Genomic DNA, 23,934 nt, shown 5'->3' with positions numbered 1-23,934 from the left:
AGTTGGGGCTCAGAGTCTTAATCCCCATTTCATTTACTGTCATATTTATTGAGTGTTTAGGGTGTGCAGAGCTCTGCATTAAACGCTTGGAACTGGAGGAGATACAGGGTAATCAGGTGTCCCAGTTGGGGCTCAGAGTCTTAATCCCCGTTGCATTTATTGTCATATTTATTGAGCGCTTAGGGTGTGCAGAGCTCTGCATTAAACGCTTGGAACTGGGGGAGATGCAGGTTGTCAGGTTGTCCCAGGTGGGGCTCACATTCTTAATCCCCATTTTATGCCATCAATCGTATTTAATGAGCAATTAATAATAAATAATGTTGGTATTTGTTAAGCGCTTACTATGTGCCGAGCACTGTTCTAAGCGCTGGGGTAGACATAGGGGAATCAGGTTGTCCCACGTGGGGCTCACAGTCTTAATCCCCATTTTACAGATGAGGGAACTGAGGCACAGAGAAGTTAAGTGACTTGCCCACAGTCACACAGCCGACAAGTGGCAGAGCTGGGATTCGAACTCATGAGCCCTGACTCCAAAGCCCGTGCTCTTTCCACCGAGCCACGCTGCTTCTCAATTCTCAATTACGGTGTGCACAGCACTGTACTAAGCGCTTGGAAAGTACAATTCAGCAAGAGACAGTCCCTGCCCACAGCGGGCTCACAGTCTGGATAGGGGGGATGAGGTAACAGAGGCACGGAGAGGTTAAGCGACTTCGCCAAAGTCCCACAGCAGACAAGGGGCGGAGGTGGGATTAGAACCCACGACCTCGGACTCCCAAGCCCGGGCTCTAGCTAGGGCCCCGCCGCTTGGCAAAACGACGTCAAACGCATCGGGCAAGAGTCGGCCCCATTGCCCGCGGCCTCCGCGCCGCGGTGGTGGGCAAGGCCGCGAGCCCTCGCGCAGGCGCAGGGCTCTCCCCGCGTGCTCTCTGCTCCGTTGCCCGGGAAGCGCCGCCCACAGAGACGGCGCGGGGCCACGTGCCGGGGCAGGGCGGGCGCGTGACGGGCGCGCGAGGCCGGGGCAGGGCGGGCGCGTGACGGGCGCGCGAGGCCGGGGCCGCGCACGAGGCGGAGGGCGGGGGTTGGCAGGGCGGCGGCCTCCCGGTCGAGCAGGGCCTCGGCTGACGAGGGAGGAGGAAGGGAGACCCTTCTGGCCTCCCACCCCCCGACCCAACCCTCCCGGGGGGTTGAGAAGATTGACCTTGAGACGGCCCACAGCCCCGGGGGGCCCTCTGGGTGAGTAACAGCCCCCCCTCCGAGGCCAACCGACTTTCTGGCAGCCTGAGATCCGCCATAGTCGCCCTAGGTGGTAAGAACGCAGCTTTGGTCAGCAGACCCTGGGCCAGTCACTTCACTTCTCTGTGCCTCAGTGGCCTGTCTGCCTGTTTTGTTCTGCTGTCTCTTTCCCCCTTATAGACCGTGAGTCCGTTGTTGGGCAGGGATGGTCTCTATCTGTTGCCAGATTGTCCATTCCAAACGCTTAGTACAGTGCTCTGCCCACAGTAAGCGCTCAGTAAATACGATTGAATGAACGAATGAATAGCTATGATTCTATTTATCTATTTTGATGATATTGAGGCCTGTCTACAGGCTCAGTGGAAAGAGCCCGGGCTTGGGAGTCAGAGGTCAGGGGTTCGAATCCCGGCCCAGCCATTTGTCAGCTGTGTGACTGTGGGCAGGTCACTTCACTTCTCTGGGCCTCAGTGACCTCATCTGGAAAATGGGGATTAACTGGGAGCCTCACGTGGGACAACCTAATGACGCTGTATCTCCCCCAGCTCTTAGAACAGTGCTCTGCACATAGTAACTGCTTAACAAATACCAACATTATTATTGTTTTGCTGTCCCTCTCCCCCTTTTGGACTGTGAGTCCGTTATTGGGCAGGGATGGTCTCTGTTGCCAAATTGGCGATTCCAAGCGCTTAGTACAGTGCTCTGCCCACAGTAAGTGCTCAATAAATACAATTGAATGAATGAATATCTATGATTCTATTTACCTATTTTGATGGTATTGATGCATGTCTACTTGTTTTATTTTGCTGTCTCTCTCTCCCCCTTTTGGACTGTGAGCCCACTGTCAGGCAGGGATAGTCTCTAGCTCTTGCTGAATTGTACATTCCAAGCGCTTAGTACAGTGCTCTGCCCACAGTAAGCACTCAGTAAATATGATTGAATGAATGTCTACGTTTCTATTTACCTGTTTTGATGGTATTGATGCCTGTCTACTTGTTTTGTTTTGCTGTCTGTCTCCCCCTTTTAGACTGAGCCCATTGTTGGGCTGGGATAGTCTCTATCTGTTGCCAAATTGTACATTCCAAGCGCTTAGTACAGTGCTTTGCGCACAGTAAGCACTCAATAAATATGCTTTAATGAATAAATGAATCTGTAAAATGGGGATTGAGACTGTGAGACCCACGTGGGACAGGGACTGTGTCCAACCCGATTTGCTTGTATCCACCCATCGCTTAATTCAGTGCCAGGCACATGGTAAGCACTCAACACAGTAAGCACTCAAATACCATAACTATTATTATTATTCAATCTTACTGAGCAATTACTGGGTGCAGAGCACTGTACTAAATGCTTGGAAAAGTACAATACAACGATATACTGACATTCCCTGCCCACAACAAGCTCACAGTCTATTTCCAGCTTTTCCACTGGCCAATGTATGCTTTTGGTCAAGTCATTTAATCTACTTGGACCCCAGAGTCCATATCTTAAAATGAGGGTCATACTCTTACTCCCTATTTTACAGGGATGTTGGCATGATAAAATGAACCAACTGACGTGAAATGCTTTGGAAACATTATAGCAGTGTATCTTTTGTTATATAATGCTCTCAGGGACCACCTTTGCATTTCTAGAGGTTTGATGTCTTTCTCACCTTCCTCCTCAACTTTACCACCCTTCCCTGAACTTTAGAGACATCAGTGTCCATGCAGATGACCTTGCCGACCCCCTGGGTCTCTCACAGACCCTCAGGTCTCGGTCGTGGACCCTCCAGGTCTCTCCCTTGCTGCCTCCCGGGTGTGCTCTCCACTTTACTCTGCTGACCTCCAACTCAGCTCCATATTGGTCACACACTAAGATGAACTCATCCTGGATGTTGGAGTTATTAACTGCTTCCCTGCCTCAAATACCACAAACTAGGTCCCCTTCACCTTCAGTTCAGAAATTATTATTAAGATTTTCTAACCTGCTGTCTCACCCACATTCCCTCCCATACCAGAGCTGTTTTCCCCTCCCCTACTGACCACTTTCTCCTCTCCTGCACTTATGCTGCTTCATGGATCTTGGTGGAAATCCTAAATCCATTGTTGACCTTTGCCCCTATAAATTGCCAGTCTCACCTAAACTAGATTAACCCGGAGGACCACCACTGGTGAGTGAAAACACAAACAAAAGCTCCAAGATCTTACAGTTGATGGATAGTTTTTAGCATGATGCCATGTAACCTGTGAATGCTCAATAATGGCAAGTGATGGTGATAACTGAGGCTCCGGGATGATGTTCTGGCCTTAACCCTATCCACCTGGATTCCACATCATTGCCAGGAAACTTCAAACTTCAAGCACAAAACTTTGAGGATAGGGAAGACCCAGTAACGAACCAGGGCAGAAAAGCTCCTTTTGGACATCCTTGCTGTGGACCCTCAAGAGAGAAGTGCTTGCAAATCAGAAAAAGGTGATTCAGTGCCCAAAATTTTTAATTTAATAGTTATGATCAAAAATTTTTGAGTGAAAGCTCTAGTATTCACAATCATAGCTACATTTTAGGGTTTTTTTGTTGCTAAATTGCACCCTGTTGAAGGACATAACCATATTTTTAGGTGGAATGGAAATTAATGTTTTCCTTTTAGTTGGTATTTTAATTATTCTCTAAAAATAAAATATCAGGATATGAAGTGACTCATAAGATCCCTGTTTTCAATATTGAATTGGGAAAATATAAATATTATTTTAAGAGTTGGGAAGACTAATAATGAAGACCTAATTACTCTTCAGTGATTCATACACAGAAGCTATTTTTGATTATTAGGACCAAAGGTATTTAATCCAGATGGATAAGCAAAGGAAAGTGGCAAAAACAAAACTGGTTCCTGGACTTCCTGTTGGACCAGAAAATTCAGATATGCCCCAGATGGTGCCAGAAAAGAATTTTATTCCTGAACAGGTTGTCACTGAAGAAGGTAACAGTCCACCGCTAGTGGTAAGAATTTGATCTTTTTCATATAAAGCTGATTTTTTTTTTAACCTTTAGTGGGAGGTGCTGTCTATTTTACCCTGGTGTAATTAACATCATTGCAGGAACTCAATCTGGATTAGATCTAAATGGTCAATTAATATAATTTATTTAAAGCGTACTGTATGTCAAGCACTCTACTAAGAGCTTGGGAGAGTATAATAAAAAATGTAATCCTCACCCTGATGAAGTTTACCATCTATTAGGAGACCAAACATAAAGTAATTTTTGAGTAGAGTGTAACAATCAATGGCATTTATTGAGAGTTTACTGTGTTTAGAGCATTGTGCTAAATGCTTGGGAAAGTACAATATAATGGAGTTGGAGGATATAGTCCCACCCCACAAGGAGCATACAGTCTAGAGCAGCATGGCCTGGTGGCTAGAGCATGGGCCTGGGAGTCAGAAGGACCTGGGTTCTATTCCTGACTCCACCATTTGTCTGCTGTGTGACTTGGGGCAAATCACTTCACTGTGCTTAGTTACCTCATCTGTAAAATGGGGATTAAGACTGTGAGCCCTAGGAACTGTGTCTAACCTGATTATCTTGTATCTACCCCAGGGCTTAGTACAGTACTTGGCATGTAGTAAGAACTTAATAATAATTATGGTATTTAAGTGCTTAGTATGTGCCAGGCACTGTACTAAGCACTGAGGTGAGTAAAGCCAATCGGGTTGGACAGTCCCTGTCCCACATGGGGCTCACATTCTTTATCCCCATTTTACAGATGAGGGATTAATAAGTACTGGATCATTACTATAACTGGGGAAGAGCATGAACATAAAATGGGGAACTAGAGAGGATACTGGTGGCTTAAGGGTGAGAAATTAGGGGTTGGGCAGTAGGCACTGGAGTATGAGGCAAGAGAAGTAATATTGGTGAGCAGAAGAAAAACAACATTAAAGGAAGTAGGGATGAATTTGAAATGGCCAAAGTTGATTTGGTGCCTGGATTTCCGCTATTAGTGCTCCGCAGCTCAAGAGCAGAGGAACCACATTATGGAGGTGATGAAGGGCTTGAGGAAGAGCCAGTGGGGACAAGGGAATTTAACTGATTGGAAAGAACAGTGTTGAGGACACAAATTTGTGCATCAATAGAAGGGAGGATAAGTAGGGTGTCCAGGAAGGGAATGATGGCTGGGGATAAGCGAAAGGAGGTCTAAAGATTGGAGATCTCTGTGGGGAGAGAGAACAGTTCTTTGGGATGGGGGATTGGTGTTGAATCTACTCCGGCACCTGATAAAAAGTTTGGTTCAAATACCACCCCTGCAAGAAAGAGACATCTGCCCTTCCCAGCATTAAGAAACCTCTTCACCCTATTCACTCCTTGTATCATACATTCTGCTTGGCTCCCTACTACTCATCCTCCTGACTTTCCTTCCAGCTGTCCACTAAATTTTACAAACAAAATTTTATAGAATAGAGTCCAAACTAGTGATTCTTAGAATAGTTTGGTGTAGCTGCTTGTATAATCATCCAAACATTTGTGACCATATTATTTTTGAATAAGTGAAATTACAAATGATTTTTTAGTTTTAAGGTAAAAATAATAAAATGTAACTGAGTGAAATGTAAATTAAAACTAACTCTGAGCATTTAGTTGTGGCCTCTCCAAAATTCTTGGGTTGCTCAGTGTGACCCCTTTGACTTCATTGGAAAATCTCTAATGTAGACTGTATCAAACAACACATTTTGTTCCTTTTTAAAATATTATTGTTCAAACATTTCTAGTAGGTAGCAAGCTATGTATGTGTTATTGAACATTTTAGAATGAAAAACAAAATTGTAAAACAAATGAGCTTTTATAGCCTTCTTCCCAGCCTTTAGGGAGAAACATTGCTGGAAAACACTTTCCTGTAATTCACATGCAAGATGTGAATACAAAGTCCAAGTCTTTCATACCGCCTTCTGGAAAAAATGTAGAGAAACACTTCCCTACTATTCCAGCATCAGTCCAGGGGCAAAATGTGGATTCGAAGCCCAAGTCTTCCTGCCTGCTTTCAGGAAACAGAGAAGAGAAACACTTCCCTGCGATTCCAACAAAAGTAAGGGGGAAAAATGTGGATTCAAAACTCCAATTCCCCTTAAGGTAAATTTAAGATGGGATTGGGAAATGTGTACACTGTTATTTTGTGAAATCTTTTATCTAATTTTGTACTTCTCTTGTTGAGTGTGATTGAAATAAGTAGGAGAATCATATTAAACTAATCATTTTTAGCCTTTTCATCCAAGTGAAAATCTTTTTTAACTTTTTCTGTGTATAACCACATTTTAATATTCTTTCCCAGATACTTTACAGTTTTACTATGTTGATAGATATTTTTTGTGACAACCTTTGGTTTCCAGGGATAAATTTCCCAGAGTTTTATAGCCTAGACAAGTTACAATAAAGAATTCTAAAGATTGCCCTAGTGTTTTATTTAGAGCTTTTCATCAGTGGTACAAAGAGTAAAACCTCTGTTCGGCTAAAGTACTGGGGGACAATGGTTTGAATGAGTGAGAAATGTGGATTGTAGAAGAGTTGTTTAAAGGGCAACTTTATTAAAAGTCTCCTGCTATAGTACTTCTCCACATAGGTGTTGAACAACACCTTTATCTTGAAGGCTTATCAGTGTAAGAAAGGGTGAGAGGAGAGCCTTAGTAGAAGGGAATTGGCCAGTGGATAATCAGGGCTCCAGCTCTCACCACTCGACATCTGCGTGGCCATTTTTCTAACCAGAAATCAAGGAACAGGAAAGTGTCTGAAAGAGAATAGATATTGGCAGATTGGAGTTGGTTTTCCACCACAGAAAGGAAAGCTGGGTAGTATAGGGACAGTAGGGGCAATTGGAGGGTCCTGAACCTCCTGGCCAACAATTCTTTAGACACCTACTGGTACAGGGGCTGGGAGCAATTGGTTCCACAAGTCTGAGTTCCCAGTACTCCTTTGCTTCTTCACCTACTCTGCTGCCCTACACTTTGTCAGAGCATTGCTTCTTCACCTACTCTGCTGCCCTACACTTTGTCAGAGCAGAGTCCACAGGGCATGAGATTTGGAGTGGTAGACTGCTTAGCAAGATGGTGCCATTGTCTTCCTTGCCCTCTTGTCAGGACACGGGCAGTCCCATGCCCAAAGATATCCCATCTCTCCAGATAACTGTCATCTCATGGGGTATTGGGAAGATAGGGGAGCCTGGGAAGCTTGGAACTTGGGAGACATCAACTTGAAACTTGGGAAGAGGAGGGCGGATGCAACTTTGAGTCTCCTGTGAACTCCACTGCTGTACATTATCAGTGGAAGAAAAAGAGGGGGTGAATTTAAGGCAGAATTTCCACCCTTTAAGCTATCCCCTTACTCCGTATGATAATACAGTGCAATAAATTGCTTGTTGCCCTCACCTCTCCCCACGCCCAAATGTGGCTCTGGCAGCAATGACTTAGGCACCACTCTGCTCTATTATGACTCAAACATTGGGCAATCATATGCAATTACCTTGTGAAGTTGTGCAGGTGAAAAATGTCAGTTAGCAGGGGGAACATAAGGCAGAAAAGCAGTTATAGTAATTATTAAGCGAAGTACTATACTGAGTGCTGGGAGATAAGAGACAGGAGGTCAAAGTTAGGAATGGGACACCCACTCTGACTTTATTTTGAAGCAGGTGTAGGTTTTGTTTTTTGTTGTTTTTCTTATGGCTCTACTGTGGTGCAGGAGCTGGGCTAACCATCACGGGCACAGGTACTAAGGAGCAGGCTTGGACCTGATGCAGTGCTAAGTGCGGAGCTTGGATTGCAGTGTGCTGGGCAGCCAGTCCACCACCAGCAGAACTTTCAACTCCTGTGGTGGGCTGGTATGCTTCCAGGTGGGGTACTTAGAGCATGAGGGCCACTCTGGGGTGGGGATGGGGGTCAACTGGCCCACATTCCTGCTGTTCCAACCGACTGGCAGGACACAACCTCTGGCACAGTCTTAGGGACCTTTGAGCTTCCCCTCATTCACACCATACTGCAAAATGAGCTGGTTTCTCACTGCTTTGATTTGAAGTGCTTTGTTCCCTTCTCTTGCCCAATGTGCCATGCCTGTTTTGTCAAAACAACTACTTGTAAATGCCATGGTCCCTACCCCCATCCTCTTTCTGATTTGAACCCTGGCCACTAAGAATAATGGATTTTAGAGGGAGTAGTTAGGGATAGCTAGAAGCCATACCCCAACCACATTGCAACCACACAAGCTTCCCCGAGTATTCTTCAGTGCTGTTGTTGGAAATTGAATATTTGGCCCAGTGAACAATTGGTATGACCCAGATTGGCATTTCTTGTGTTCTTATGCACCATTTTAGTTTCAGATATTAAACCCCCCTTACTTTTGAACTGCTCTTATCGTAAAAAAAAGCCACCACACCTTAAAATCGTATTTTATCACCATTTTTTCTTTGCGTGAATTTTCAATTTTTTCAGCTTTGCATTGTTTTGTTTTAGACAATTAAGGAAATATAAGGAAGCACAGTCAGAGGCTTTACAGCCTAAATTGGAATCAGAGCTTAATAAAAACATAAACATAACTCTACCACACCTGAAATCTGAAGTGAGTGCTTCTAATTTGGTGTATGAAGATATTCAGTTTCCAGGTATGTATTATTTTGCTATAGTGTAAGTTGATGGAAGCATCGTAAATACTTAGAGATGCACATTTTTTAATAATCATCATTTTCATTATTTCTTGAGCACTCAGTGTAGAACACAGTTTTAAACTTTTGGAATCTTACAATACAAGTGAATGACCTGGTCAATGCCTTGGAGTTTATAATTTAATGGGGGTTAGACAGACCCAATAATACCTTTTAAAATGAGACCCAAAGGGAAAGCATAGACACAACTGGTAACTGCAAAAGTGAAAAATGATTGAATTTGAGTGGAATAAATATTTGTTTAAACCTTTAAACACTATGGGTGATTAATGGATCGACCTGATTAAGGAGGTTGGGAATAGTTGAGGAACGCCTCCTGCAGGTGGTTGTTTTTTGCACTGCTTTGAAGGTGGAAAGTTACCAGAGGTGAAAGTAATCTGGAACCGCTGCACTGGTATAACAGTAAACGCCCAGTGTTGTCATTCCAGTAGGATTATTTCAGAGCGGAGTGGGTGATTCTTCTCTCCCAGTAAGCTCTGGATCTCCTTCCACCTCAACTCAGGAATGGGGCTGTCCCATCAGATTGGGGTTTCTGGACTGGGAATCCTATGGTGGCATGGGGATCTGGGGTCTGTCATAGTCTACATCTTGTTCTTGCCATCTCTCCTGCCTGGGAGCCCTCACCCCCATTTCAAATTTGACAGACCACAGCTCTCCCTATTTTCTGAACTTTTCTGAAGTTCCATCTTTGCCATTTGCCTGCTATGTGATTTTAGGCAAGTCAGTCAACTCCTCTAGGCCTCAGTTTCCTCATCTGAAAAATGTAGACTAGGCATTTAATTCCCCCTCCTTCTTAAACTGTAAGCCCCTTGTGGCTTAGGGACTGTGTCTGGTATGACTCTATCAATCCCAGCATTTAGCATAGTATGTGGCACATAGTAAGGGCTTAATAATTGTACTTCCACATTTATTCCAGGAGTCCTTCCCTAAAGAATTTCTAATCTCTAGACTCCTTGTAGGCAGGGGATGTGTTTCCAAACTAGTACAGTGCTGTGCACGCAGTGAGCACTGAATAAAAACAGTTGATTAATCTCTTGGTTTATATTGCCCTAATTGCAATTTCAGGACTTCTGTGCCACATAAATACTCAATATCTTGTACCACCTTTTTACGTAGAGGAAGGGGTGGACCCAGAAACTGTTGTGTATTAATCAATGAATGGTATTTATTAATGCTTACTATGTGCAGCAAAATGTACTCTGCATTTGGAAGAGTACAGTAAAACAGAGTTGATAGACACATTCCCTGTCCACAGAGAGCTTACAGTCTAGAGGGGGAGACAGACATTAAAATAAATAAAATAAAATATGTATGTAAGTACTGTGGTGCTGAGGGCTGGGTGGAATGTCAAGCACTTAAAGGGTACAGATCTAAGTTCAAAGATGATGCCGAAGGGAGAACAGGTGAAATGAGTGGATAGATGGGGAAGGCCTTCTAGAGGAGGTATGATTTTTAGTTAAGCTTGCTAAGGCACTAGAAATATAGGAAGGAACAGCAGGATTTGGCAGTAGATTGGAAATGAGAGTTAGACAGGTGACTGAGATGCAAGTGAGGTTGGAGGCTTCTGGGATGGGGAGGATGGTGCTATCATAATAATTGTGGTACTGATTAAACGCTATGTGTCAAGCGTGCCACAAGGTAATCAGATAATAATGGTCTAAGTAGAAGGGAGATCTGGTATTGAATCCCCATTTGGTAGATAAGGGAACAGAGGCACAGAGAAGTTCAGTGACTTGCCTAAGGTAGCAAGCACTTAACAAATACCATCAGTATTGTTAATAAGGTCACACAGCAGGTAAGTGGTGGAGCTGGGATTAGAACCAGGTCCTCTGACTCTCAAACCTGTGTTTTTTCCATTGTGCTGCTTCTCATTATCTAATGACATGGGAAATTTAGGAACAGAAATGGAATTAGGGAGAAAGATGAGTAGTTCTGATTTAGGTATGATAAGGTGTGCAGACCACTGATCTAAGCACTTGGGCGAGTACAGTATAACAGAGTTGATAGACATGTTTCCTGCCTACAATGAGATTACAGTCTAGATGGGGAGGCAGACATTAATCTAAATAAATAAATTATGGATATGTACCTAAGTGCTGTGGGGCTGAGGGAGGGATGAATAAAGGGTGTAAATCCAAGTGCAGGGGCGATGTAGAAGGGAGTGGGAGAAGAGGAAATGAGGGCTTAGTTGAGGAAGGCCTCTTGGAGAAGATGTGCATTTCTTGGAGGAAACGATCTAACATGGTGTGATTAATGTTATTTACAAAATATAACTATATAATTAGTGAGGCCTTCCATTTCAGATTCCATTGAAGAAACTGTAAATCAACAAACAATTGCCATAGAATCAAGAGAAAAAAAGTGTGAAACTGTTGGTACTCAGAAGGCTAAGAGAGTTGAATTTAAACGAAAGACTTTTTCATATGATCAAACAGGTTAGTACATTTCTGCAAGCTGTTTAGCTTATCCATTATCTTTACATATTTGGTAGAATAATTCTGTGCTCTGATAAGGAAAAAAAATCTACCTAGCTAATTTTTACATTTAGTGAATTAAATAATGAAATGAGTATTTACAATTACAGAAAACTCAATCATTTTGGATTTTAAACTTCAAAATGTAGCATGAAAGAATGCTTACTTTATAAGGGGTGTATTTATATTGAAATAAATCACAGAAGTGTAGGGAATTGCAAATGAAACAAAATCATGGTTTGTATTAGCCTGTTTTTTTCCGAGTATAGGCTAAATTTGCACCTGCTTGAAACCTTCTCTAGTTGATGTTTTTCCCTATTAAATAGTTTTAAATAGTGGCCCGTACACTAAAACACTGAGAGCCAGGCAAGCCCAAAAGTGTGGGAGGCTTGGCTTTGATCAGTGACTTGGGAAGCAGCTTTGGTCTTGCGGATAGAGCACTGGCCTGGGAGTCAGAAGATCATGGGTTCTAATCCCAGCTCAACCACTTGTCTCCTGTGTGACTTTGGGCAAATCACTTCACTTCTTTGTGACTTAGTTACCTCATCTGTAAAATGGGGATTGAGACTGTGAGCCCCATGTGGGACAGGGACTGTGTCCAACCTGATTAACTTACACCTACCCCAGCACTTAGTACACTGCTCTGCACATAGTAAGTGCTTAACAAATGCCATTATTATTATTATTACTGTTATTATTATTATTCAGTGCCTGGCACATAGTAAGCTTTTAACAAATATCATAAAAAAATTTACAACCAGTCTTTGGTTTATGTTTTGCCCACTGTAAGTGTAGTTGGTGTCTTGCATTCAAAAGTGAAAGGTAGTTGGGTAAAAGGAAGTGGAGTGGTCGATGATGGCAGTCAGGGATGGAAAAAGAATGGGTACAAATGATTTTAGAAGATGAGAAGGGGTAAATTTTTGAAAGTAAAGCCAGAGATCTCTTGAGAGAAGGCTGACAGAATGGATATGGGGATGGGAGAATGTTGAGTAGCTGAGGAGGAGACTTTGGAGAGTTTACACCTTAAGTTTTCAATGTTCATCAACAAAATAATTGGCAAAGGTAATCAGGGGCAGGAGCTGGGGTATAATAATAATTATGATATTTAAGCCTTTACTGCATGCCAAGAACTGGGGATTGGTGGTATGAGACTGACAGAGAACAGTAAAAAAAAAAGGAATTTAAAGGCAGAAAGAACCAGCCACAGGGAGCCCAATTTAGTCAGACTTGTTCTCTCTGCCAAAAAATCTTGAGTCCCCAGAGCTGGGTGTATCTCCCTGGATCCTATCTTCATTAATTAGCCCTTGTGTAATTTAGGATTTAAAATGCAGTTCTTTCATTTATTTTCATTATATTTAATCATTACAATTTGAAGGATTTTTATTTTAGATTTTTTCCATATATATTTGGCATGTATATGTATATTTCCCAAATGACTGATGTATCATGAAACTTATGCCAGACCTTTTTATGCCCTGAACCAGAACCAGATGATGACCGTGCAGAAAGTCACATTTTGAGACTAAGAAAAAAACTTGGTTGGCAAACCTTGTTACCCCAGCGAGGATTTGTATATGAACAACCTGAGAAGATTTCTAATCTGGAAGCTAAATTGGGGGTATTGTTCCCATTCTCTTTGTCTTTTTTCCCAGTTTTTACTGTATTTCATTTGGATTGCATGCCAACCAGATACCTAAATTTCATCCTTCATTACCTGCTGTGCCAGAGGACTAGAACAAATAAGTCTTATACAATGTGGCAAGGTTTTGGGTTAGTTGGATTAATAATGTCATTCAGTAATTTTGAAATCAAAGTCTTGAATGTGCATGAATCTTCCATGTCATTTTATCTTCCATAAAGATAAATAGAAAATATTATTTTAAGATAACTAAGAGCAGATTACAAATGTCTTTCTAAATTGAAGTCCCCCAGGAGATTGGGAGTCTAGTCTGATGTCAATGCTAAGGGCCTTCCCTGGAGCAAATCAAAGCATATTGCTCAAGAGCAAGCTAATAATGATTAGACTTCCTGCCTAAATCCAAAGTCCCTAGGGTCTTTTGAAGAAGGAATTAAAGAGTTACGTATTGGAATCCCAGTGTTGTTCCAGAAAACCTCTTTTTCTTGTCTCAAACCTGCCCTAAAGCCTTAATGGCCTCCAGAGGTGAGGTACCAGCTAGTTTACATTATTTTAGTAATGCATGAATCAAGTCAGTTGATTTTCAGTAACTTTGTGCATGTGTTTGTTTCTAATTAATAAACACCCATCTGACTAGTCCTTCCCAGAAGGGTCAGTTTAGGAGGAAGTTTTGGGAGGAATGGCAAGGACCAGAGAGAGACACCTAGCTCTGGGGACTTGAATCTCTTTTCGTTGTGGCAGGGAGAACAGGGTGAGTCTGCCAAACCTGGGTCCTCTAAGGCTGGTTCTGTTGAGGTACCTGACTGTCCTTCAAGTTTCCTATGGATTGTTATTGGTATTTGTATATGGAGTTTTTTACTTTGATGATCCGTGAAGCTTTTTGCAGGTGGTGCTCAGGAGTTTGTCACTGAGCCACCTAGGTGGCTGTGGGCCACCTTTTGATACACTGGTGGTAATATTGAATATTTTAGTGTGTCGAGTGGTGATCCGTAGGTCCGTCAGATCCCACCACTGAGGACTGATGTCATTGAGGAAACACATTTAGATCTTGGGTCCATCCCGATAACTTTATTCCAAGTGTTTGATTTCCTCTCCCCTGCTTTGTCTCCCCTCTCCTCCTTTTATTCCCCTTCTCCTAGAGATACATAGTAAACACAAAAACACTGCAATTGTTGTTGTAGTCATTATTGTTGGAAACAGTTGTGGGGACTGTGGTCATAAAGGGAACAGTACATCTAGGGGCAATCTTCACATGCATGGAATATGGGAGGGATTGCCATGTTATCCATTGGTTTTAACAATCAGACTCTTTCTCAGTGATAGAAATGTCACCATTGGTAGCCTCATCAGCAAACCCAAAGGTCAGATAGAGATCAACACAGAATATATATAAAATAAATACGTTCTCATAAGTTAACAGCACCTTTCTTCCTGTGGTCCTAGTAGATCCAGTTCAGAGGAACCTATTGTCCTCTCTTTAAATATTGGTAGTTTTCCTCTCAACTCTCTCTATCCTTCATATCGTTTTTCAAATTAAACATTGTATTTTAGTGGGCCCAAGTAGAGACCAAATAATTTGTTGCTATTTTCTCCTCAATTCATTGGGCAGCACTTAAAATCAATCAATGGTATTTACTTAGAGCTTACTGTGTGTAGAGCCAACAACTAGCTTAGACTGAATATATCTGGTCTTTGTGTGTGTGTGTGTGTGTGTGTGAGAAACTGTTGAATTAAGACTCCTATGTGGATTGGATCTATTCCAAGATATTTTTATCAGCAGGTTTGCTGTTATTCATGATTTTTGTTGCATAGTTTTAAAATGCACATGTGTCCTCTCTGTGTTTTTCCCGACAGGAAAAATTTGCTTTACAAGATGATGGGGAATATGTTTACTGTCTTCTTAGACATAGGAATAATCCCAAAACTTTCTATAATCCATATGATCTTCAAGTAGTCTCTGCCAACACAGCAAGAAACTGCAGAGAATATTGGCTTATTACTGCTTCATATATCTCAAAGGTACATGTAAATAATGCTCTCAGAATTTAGAATGGATATTTTCAAGCAGAATTAGAAAAAGTCTTCATGGGACCCTGGGTTTAATTTTAGTAATACAAAATGTTAGAACTTTTTTATGCGAATGAGCAGAATCTCCAAATTTAGCAGAGCTCCCTCCTTCCAACTCCCCACCATTTTGGGGGTGAAATTCTATCCTGTGGAAGCTGGGCAAGCAGGAGCAAGGCAGGCAAAAGTGGAGCCACTTAGGCCAAGTGCATGTTGTCCTTAATTACGGTACATCAGGAATTTACATTTTCACATTTTCAGAGAACTGACTGTACCTCGCTTCCCTGCCCACAAGTGTCTAGAGTGGGAGACAGACATTAATCTAAGTAAATTATGGATATGATATACTAACATCTGTGTGAAGCAATAGTCAATCAATGGGCAAGCAATGGTATTTATTGATGACTTAGAGAAGCCTGTGGCCTGGTGGATAGAGCTCGGGTTTGGAAGTCAGGACCTGAGTTGCCACTTGTCTGCTCTGCTCGCTTAACATCTCTGTGCCTTTTGCCTCTTATGTGAGGTGGGTATTAAGACGGTGAGCACCACATGGGATATGGATTGTGTTCAACCTGATTAGCATGTATCTACCCCAGTACTTAGTCCAGTGCCTGTAAGTGCTTAAGTAAGTCCTTAACAAGCACCACAGTTATTATTATTATTCCTATTTGTTTTTGGTTTCTTGAGGATTAAATAGATGTCGCCTGAGTTTTGTGTTAATGGGATTTAGTGAACAGCATTTTTTGGTTCATCCTTCCTCCATCCTTCATGACTTCTTAAACTTCATTTGTGTTCCCCTTCAACCGTCATCTTTTCAGATTATTGTGCCCTGACCTTTTCAGTCTCTCCCCACATTCTCTTCAAGGAGAATTAGTGCATTTTCCTTTTATAATTACAGTATTAACTTTACCAAGTGTCTTTTCAGGTTACTCGAGTAGCTGGTGGTGAAGAAGTAGAAATGATGTCCGTTTTAGAATGGCTGTGTGAACGGAGACTGTACCATTCATTATGTAAATTTCGTGTTTTTTCTAAATTTAGGTAAGATACAGTGAAAAATTGTTATTTTGGGGGAACATTGAAAATCTGACTGGTTAGGTCACCTTGCTTTAATTAAATACAAAGGGATTCTACCAGTTGGGGAAAAACGGAGAAAAAATTTGGGAAAATTGTAGTCTTAGGAACTTTAAGTATCATGCTTTGGGGTTTACCTAGATACACTGTCTCACCAGGCATTTCAGCAAAAATTTTATTACAATTTTTGCTTTTTTGTTTTTCTGTTGAGCAGACACTGAAATAATTCATTAGAAGCTGGCCTTGCCTAGTTAATGAATCTATAGCTTCAAATATTTTGTATTTAATATGTTTAAAATATAATGTATTTAATATATACAACCAAGTCTTTCTGAAATTGAAGATTAGCCAGTCTTTATGCTTAGCCATTATACATTTTCTGAAGGATTGTTTTCATTTCATATTTACTGGAACCAAAATAAAGTGGAATGAAGTACAGTGAGAAATAATAGTAATAATTTTGGTATTTAAGTGCTTACTATGTGCTAAGCACTGTTCTTAGCACTGGGGTAGACAGAAGCTAATCAGGTTGTCCCACCTGGGGTTCACGGTCTCAATCTCTATTTTACAGATGAGGGAACCCAGGCACAGAGAAGTAGCATGACTTGCCCAAGGTCACACAGCAGACAAGTGGTAGAGCCGGGATTAGAACCCATGATCTTCTGGCTCCCAGGACCATGCTGTGTTCACTATGTCATGCCACTTCTCATGACATATGTATGACATATGACATAGTGTGATATATGTGTTCCAAATTTCTAGTGTTCAGTAAATATGCTCATTTATAATTGGGATTTCAAGATAGTGAAAAGTGTCTTTTATGATAAATTAAAATCCATCTCTAAAATGAATGACTAATAAAGATGAGATAATAGATGGTTTGTATAATTTTTGAAATTAATCTGGCAAATCTACAAAATATCTTCACATTTACTTGCATTTTTCTCTAGTTTGGCAGTTTGGGAGAATTAGCACAATGAGTTGGGTTTTAAAATTTTGGATAAACATAATTATTCATAAATAATTGGTCCAGTAGAATGAGCACTACTCTCTGAATCAGGAGAACTGGGTTCTCATCTCCAGGTCTGCCCATTGGAGTTGTGCTAGACAGGCCCATCATAAATCCTGAAAATTAGCTGGTTAAAGTTGGTGGCAAAAGACTGCATTGACTAAAACATTTATTGTGGTGCTCAGTATAGCTTTGACATTATGCGGTGGCCACTTCAGTGTAAATGGATTTTGCATATTAAAAAAAAATAATTGAGTGCACTTCGTAATATGGTAGACACTTACCTACCCTCTCTTCCCTACAGTTAACCACTAGATCTGTAATCAGTGCAGTTTCTTGTTCCTGAACATGTCATTCCAAGGGGGAGACTCTGTACCAACAAACATACATAAGTAGAAACATAAATTGAATGCCCAGTGAATCTGGCCCACTCTAAATTGTATTTTTCATTTTAGAATCATGAAAGCTTTTGTTACTTGGAGAATCAACGTTCAAAGACAAAAGACAGATAACAGCAGGTAAGCTTTGAGACCAAACTAGAGTAAAAGCATAGTATTTGACTGGCATTCCTAAGGAATGAAAGGAACTGGTCCAGACTGCCCAATATCTAAAGGTTGGGGACTCAAGTCTACAACCCTCCAAACGTTTTTTTGGTTGATGAGTCATTTCAAAACTGCTTTTGCTATGACAACTGGATCGTAAAAGGTGTGCCTCAAAAGTGGAAACAGCTATAATTCTGGCTTGGGTGGTCGAATTGTGCTTTCCAAGCACTCAGTACAATGCTCTGCACACAGTAAGGGCTAAATAAATGTGACTGAATGAATGAATAAATGGTACCCCACTCATATCACACTATCCTCCTTACCTTAGATTGATGGAACTATAGAAACAGGCATATTGACAGTCCTATTGTTGTTTATTTCCTTTAAAGATCACTTAATTTGCAACTTGATGTTGGGATTGTTATAATTTATAATCAAATATATTTCCAAAGTCCAAACTACTAATTTTTTTTTTTTTTACTAAGGCTTGCTTTAATATAGATGCTAACTTGAAGTGAGTCATTTTGTTAAACCCAATAGGCCTTATAAGCACTGTAATATGTGAATTTACAAGGTTTTTATTTTTACTTCTAGGTCGAAACTGTACAAATGGCTTTTTTTGGTTGATGAGTTATTTCAAGGCTGCTTACTCTATATACAAGGGCTCTGTGAAGATGTACTTCATGTGAAAAATGTCGAAAATTCTGAAGAAAGTTCTTTTGACATCTGCATGGTAAAAGTGAGTTGATAGGAAAGTAATAATAAGAATTATGTTATTAAGCACTTACTGTGTGCCAAGCACTGTTCTAAGCTCTGGGGGGAGATACAAGGTAATCAGGTTATCCCACGTGGGACTCACAGTCTTAATCCCCATTTTACAGATGAGGAAACTGAGGGCACAGAGAAGTGAAGTGACTTGCCCAAAGTCACACAGCTAAGTGATGGAGCAGAGATTAGAACCCACGACGTCTGACTCCCAAGCCCAGGGTCTTGCCACTAAGCCATTCTGCTTCTCCACTAAGTTTGGTATTAATATTTGCAAACATAATCAGGAGGACTAATTCCCTGGAGAAGACACTAAAGCTAGGAAAAGTCCAGGGAAAATGTGGAAGAGGCAGACCAGTGGCTAAATGGATAGAAACCATAACAACGATAGCAGAAGAACTGTTAGGTTGCGGATTATGGCATAGGACAGGACGTTCTGGAGAAAGTATATCCGTGGAGTGGCTATGAATTGGAAATGACTCGATGGCACTTATTAACAATAATAATAATAAGATATTTGCCTAGGGAATCGCGAAAGAAAGATACCTGGGATTAGAATTCTTGGTTTATAGACCTACAGAATCTTAAAATCAAATGACTGGAAGAGATTATACTTTCAGGATATGTTTTGTGGAAGCTTAGATCTGTTTAACTTTGAATTTCTCTGTGTTTCACTGTGATGATGTCTAGATTAATCAGATCTACTTTGGTGTTTTAGCAAATAGGGTTAACACTTTTATTTTTGTAATTTGGCTTTCAAATACTCATTTTTTCATTATGATTTTTATCAGCTGGATAGATCGCGTACATATTCTTTGGATGAGTTCTGTGAGGAGCAGTATCGGCAACAAGCCCTGTCATTGAAACAACTAGAGTCTTTCAAGAGTAAAGCAATTTCAGAGCTAAAACGTACATTTTTAAAGGTACTTGCTTGAGCTATTTTATCCCAAGTTTTACACTTTTGCATTCCAATGTACTACCCGGCTTGCATCTCAGTCAAGCTTTGCAGTTATTTCAAATACCTTCTTCAAGTTTGGAGCAAACTGTTTTAAATCCAATCTTATTTCTAAGCTTTCTTAATCAGTAGCAGTTTCTGAGTATCTACTGGGCACAGAGCACTGGTGTAAAGATTTGAGAGTACAATTGAATCGACATGATCCCTGTACCCCAGGAGGTTCTCCCCACTATTTTTCATCTCCTACTTCCACTCCAATTGGTATTTTCTACCAACTTCTTACTATTTCCTATTCCGTCAGTCAGATTAATAAATAATTCCAAATAACTAAATCAGGACTAATTCCTGTAGAAAAACATTTATTTCTCCAGTCCTCAGAAGGTATTCCTTTGAAATACATATTTACAGGACTTTTATTTTGAATTATAATTTCCAAATATTGCGTAGAATAAAATGAATCATTACTGCTATACTTACTGTGAATAGATGAGTAATTAAAGAAAGTTGACAATTTGCTGCTTAATTACATTTTAGGTGGCAGAAAGGGAAGGAATTCAAAATTTTTTTAAGCCTGAATCATTTGATCATAGAGAAACAAACTATACCAAAATATTTGACTGTCGCCATTGGATGAAACGATTCTTTTCATTTCTTCGACTTGTGGACAGCATGTTCCAAGAACTACTTCATCAGTTGATGCACAATGCACTACAGCTGCTTTTGGATTTATTTACTGATTCTGGAAAAATGAAATCTTCAGTTGAAAAGAAGAATGAAAGTCTCATTAAGTAATATTTACATTACTATTTATATGATAAGGATCTGTTTTGTTGCCCCTTTTAAAGAAAATATGCTTTTATATGTGGAATTTAAGAGAGTTTTTTGACTGTATGGTGTACGTGATTATATAAGGTTAATTGAAGTTATTTAGCAAGTGTCATCTGTTTCACCCCCAGAACTTAACTTTTTATTTTGACTTCTCATTAATTCATGCTTCTTTCACATTTTGTGGTTGGGTTTTTTTGTTAGTTTTGTTTTGTTCTCTTTTGTTTTATAATGGTACTTGTTAAGCCCTTACTCTGTGCCAAGGACTATTCTAAGTGCTGAGGTAGATACTGATCCTGGCTAAGCGAAGTGCCTTGTTCAAAACTGTTACAGCTCACCTTGCCATTTCATTTTCTGCACTGGGGGCAGCAGGCAGGGAACTGTGGTTTATTTGACCCTTCACTCTTTGCTGAAGTGTATTTTCCTTCTGTGATTGTCTAAATTCAAAGGAATATTGTTACGATTACTAATTTATTTCATTCCATGTTTAACAAATTTTCCAGCAGTTTTGGAAGCAATAAAAATAGAGGTGTGATCCTTTCTGTACTGATGAAATATACAACATTTTATTTACCCATGTCCACAAGTGTATTTATCACTAAGCAAGTTGACCCTGCTACTAGAGAATACCATTGATTTTTCAAGGCATTTTTCATGGCAGTAAAGAAATGCTTCATATTCAGGATTTTATTCTCTTAAAAGTATTTTGTTTAAGAAATCATGATATGAGAACTTATTTTGAGGTGGTATTTTTTTACAGCAGTTGGTCGTGATTTGCAGATTCATTACTTTTAGGTCTAGGCACAACCAACCAGTGACAGCAAACATTTTTATTATTATTAAATTTAACAATATTGATTCTATTAACTCAGAATGGGAGGAAAGACATGGGAAATGCTTTTTGTTTTATTTCCCCCACCTTTTTGGTTTCCCAGTTTTATATTTCCAAATCCGATTAAAGATAAGAAACAAGTCTACCAATTCTTTTATTATTCTTTCCCAAGCGCTTAGTACAGTGCTCTGCACACAGTAAGTGTGCAGTGAATACCATGGATTAAATGATGGATTAAACTCATAAGAGAGACATAATTTTTCAGAATTACCATGTGAGGAAGTAAGACAAATGGAGATTGAGGCATTAGTATTCTCATAAAGCCAAGAAAATTATAAATGCTTAAACTTTTTATGTAGAAGTTTATTTGTCAGAATGCAATTAATAAGCTAAGTGGTATTGTTTAATAAAAGAAATATTTCTAGCCGTTCATTTTGTTCATCTAGATTATCTAAATTGGATTCAGTCAGCCAAAAGAAATTTAATTTAAAGGATGCATTTCAAAAACAAGTGCGTGTTTCACAACCACATAAACCCTGTACTCCCCATTTACAAATAAGGACACAAGAGGATATTAATAAGGTAAAACGATCTCCAGGAGAGCAAAAATGATTTAGTGAAATATAATGAATAGATACGATGGATAATCATCATCCAAGCTAAATGTATAGAAATTTCCCACTGTTTTCTGTAGTTCTGGTATTACATAGCCCTTGCACTCAAGGAGTTACAACCTTGTTATCTAGGCAGTATATATTCATCAGAATGTCACAAGAATAATTTCACTGCTACTTGTTTGCAGTCTTGGTGGGATGAACCAAATGGAAATATTGGTCTATGCTGTTTTGCTTACCATCTTGAATTTTGAAAGGTTCTAGGGTAAATTATTTGATATCACTGATACCACGTTATATCCAATAATTAAGGTGTTGGATAACATAAAAAGACAAGAGGAATTGAAAAGAGTATATGCCCCAATATTTGAAGTAAACATAGCTTTGCGGAGTTCTGTTAAGAATTTGTATGAAAGGAGCAGTTCTCAATCCGAATCTCTGGAGTCCTCTACTTCCGATGAGATTGTAACAAAGTCTACGGGAAAACGAGAAAGTGACGAAGGGTTGAAAATGATCAAGACTGCCAAAAAGAGAACAACTGAAGTACTGTCCAAAAGTGCCAGAAGACTAAAAACTTATCAATATACTACTCAAGAAAATTTTTCTGGTAAGAAAATGATTCTCTTAAGGTAAATGAGGTTATAGGAAATAAAGCCACTTTTCAGTTAAAATATCGTCTACCAACAATAGAGTATCAAGTAAAAGGGGAAAAAAATTGCTATGTGCATGCTTCAGGGCAAGTAGGGAACTAATCTGAATTTGATAAATGGCAGTTTACAATATAGTACGTAAAGTTTTGACCATAAACATAATAAAAATGTTTCTAAGGGATTCAGAGTGATTCTTAATGTCCAGGTTGGGAAATAGGGTTCATCCCACAAGATCGTGCTGAGGGAGAGAAAGAAAATAGGATTTATACTCCAGTGTGTATTTGAGGGTATTAAGCTCTTCCCCTGAATGTGTCGTGTTATTTGGGGGTGAGGCAGCTGCTCTGGTGGTAATTGTCATCAGTGCAGATAGTGAGAATGAATCCAAGTGCTATATCTAAAATACCTTTTTTTAAGGAGCATTTGAAATGGCGAGCAGGAGTGCCTGAGCTGAATGTCAGTACAGGGTACATCAAGTTTCTTGGGCACTTTAGGTGGTCTTTGGGGATCTGCAATTTCCGGCCAGATCTCTCCAAAGGCAGCTGCAGACCACCAGAGACCTCCTTGAGCCCTTGTCAGCTGTGGGGTAACTCGGTAGCTCAGTCAGCTCGGCACATACCAAGAACACATTCATTTTGGTCTTTCCAAGGAGCAGTGAAACCAGCTGAATACATGATCTTTCTCTTAACATCTGATACATCTTTCTGTTGACCCAGACTTTATTTAGTTTTTGCTTTTTCTCTTCACTGATCCTATCAGGCACAGACGTCTCAAGTGAGTCCGAGGAAGATGGTGATGAATTAAGATATAAACCGTAAGTATCAAAAATGTTTGGGATCAAAAGTATTGACTTTCAGAAAAAAAAAAAATGTTTTTTAATACAGTGTATGCTCTGTTCTTTCTTAGACTTTCACAGTATTCTTCAAGCCTCTTTCTAACTCCCAACAGACTGGAGTTTTCTATACAAATTCAAAAAATGGTGGATAAACTTGAACATTCTCTAAGTATGTATGATAATTAGGTGTTTCCTTTGACAGAATTGCCTTTTTTTCCACAGAAATGGATAGCAAGCACATTTTTATTACTATTACTCTCTGCCAAGCATTGGGGTAGACACCAGTACACCTGGTTGTAAACAGTCCCTGTCCCACATGGGGCTCACAATCTAAGTACTTTCCACTTTCACTCATTCATTCATTTATTCATTCATTCAGTAGTATTTATTGAGCACTTACTATGTGCAGAACACTGTACTAAGCGCTTGGAATGTACAATTCGGCAACAGATAGAGACAACCCCTGCCCAGTGATGGGCTCACAGTCTAATCGGGGGAGACGGATAGCAGAGCAAAACAGAACAAAATGAAAACAAGATGACGTTATCATGATAAATAGAATCAAGGGGATGTACACCTCATTAACAACATAAATAGGGTTAAAACTTTGGAAGCAAAAGAGATAGTTCTGGCCATAAAGGGTCTGGTGTTATAATCAATACAGCCAGCATATAATGTTAACAATGGGGTTCATTAACAGTATAGCCAATTTTTCTTTCACTGAAAGTAAAATAGTCCTATCATATTACCTGATATCATTATC

At 40.1% G+C, this 23,934-nt stretch overlaps 1 protein-coding gene across 10 annotated transcripts in view; it reads left to right on the top strand.

Annotated features, from left to right (window-relative positions):
- Nucleotides 1–1,069: 1,069 nt before the first annotated feature.
- DNAH14 (dynein axonemal heavy chain 14) overlaps nt 1,070–23,934 on the top strand; it is a 125,144-nt gene continuing 102,279 nt past the window's right edge. For 7 of the 10 annotated variants that reach the window (XM_029047439.2, XM_029047444.2, XM_039914793.1 and 4 more), the window contains exons 1-17: nt 1,070–1,233; nt 3,555–3,684; nt 4,039–4,209; nt 6,050–6,330; nt 8,697–8,845; nt 11,209–11,340; nt 12,864–12,997; nt 14,870–15,034; nt 16,002–16,114; nt 17,612–17,674; nt 18,293–18,437; nt 19,255–19,386; nt 19,953–20,206; nt 21,522–21,657; nt 22,002–22,296; nt 23,096–23,150; nt 23,243–23,340. In XM_029047439.2, the coding sequence (XP_028903272.1) occupies nt 4,060–4,209; nt 6,050–6,330; nt 8,697–8,845; nt 11,209–11,340; nt 12,864–12,997; nt 14,870–15,034; nt 16,002–16,114; nt 17,612–17,674; nt 18,293–18,437; nt 19,255–19,386; nt 19,953–20,206; nt 21,522–21,657; nt 22,002–22,296; nt 23,096–23,150; nt 23,243–23,340 (2,302 nt within the window). In that variant the 5' untranslated portion in view covers nt 1,070–1,233; nt 3,555–3,684; nt 4,039–4,059. Of the gene's footprint in view, nt 1,234–2,655; nt 3,685–4,038; nt 4,210–6,049; nt 6,331–8,696; nt 8,846–11,208; nt 11,341–12,863; nt 12,998–14,869; nt 15,035–16,001; nt 16,115–17,611; nt 17,675–18,292; nt 18,438–19,254; nt 19,387–19,952; nt 20,207–21,521; nt 21,658–22,001; nt 22,297–23,095; nt 23,151–23,242; nt 23,341–23,934 lie in introns of those variants that run through there. The other 3 variants (XM_029047441.2, XM_029047438.2, XM_029047436.2) reach the window with 3 other exon arrangements.

This window comes from Ornithorhynchus anatinus, chromosome 19 (genome assembly GCF_004115215.2).
Source record: "Ornithorhynchus anatinus isolate Pmale09 chromosome 19, mOrnAna1.pri.v4, whole genome shotgun sequence".
Lineage (NCBI taxonomy): Eukaryota > Metazoa > Chordata > Mammalia > Monotremata > Ornithorhynchidae > Ornithorhynchus > Ornithorhynchus anatinus.
The sequence above is the reverse complement of the archived record's forward strand: the minus strand, read 5'-3'. Positions and strand labels throughout refer to the sequence as shown.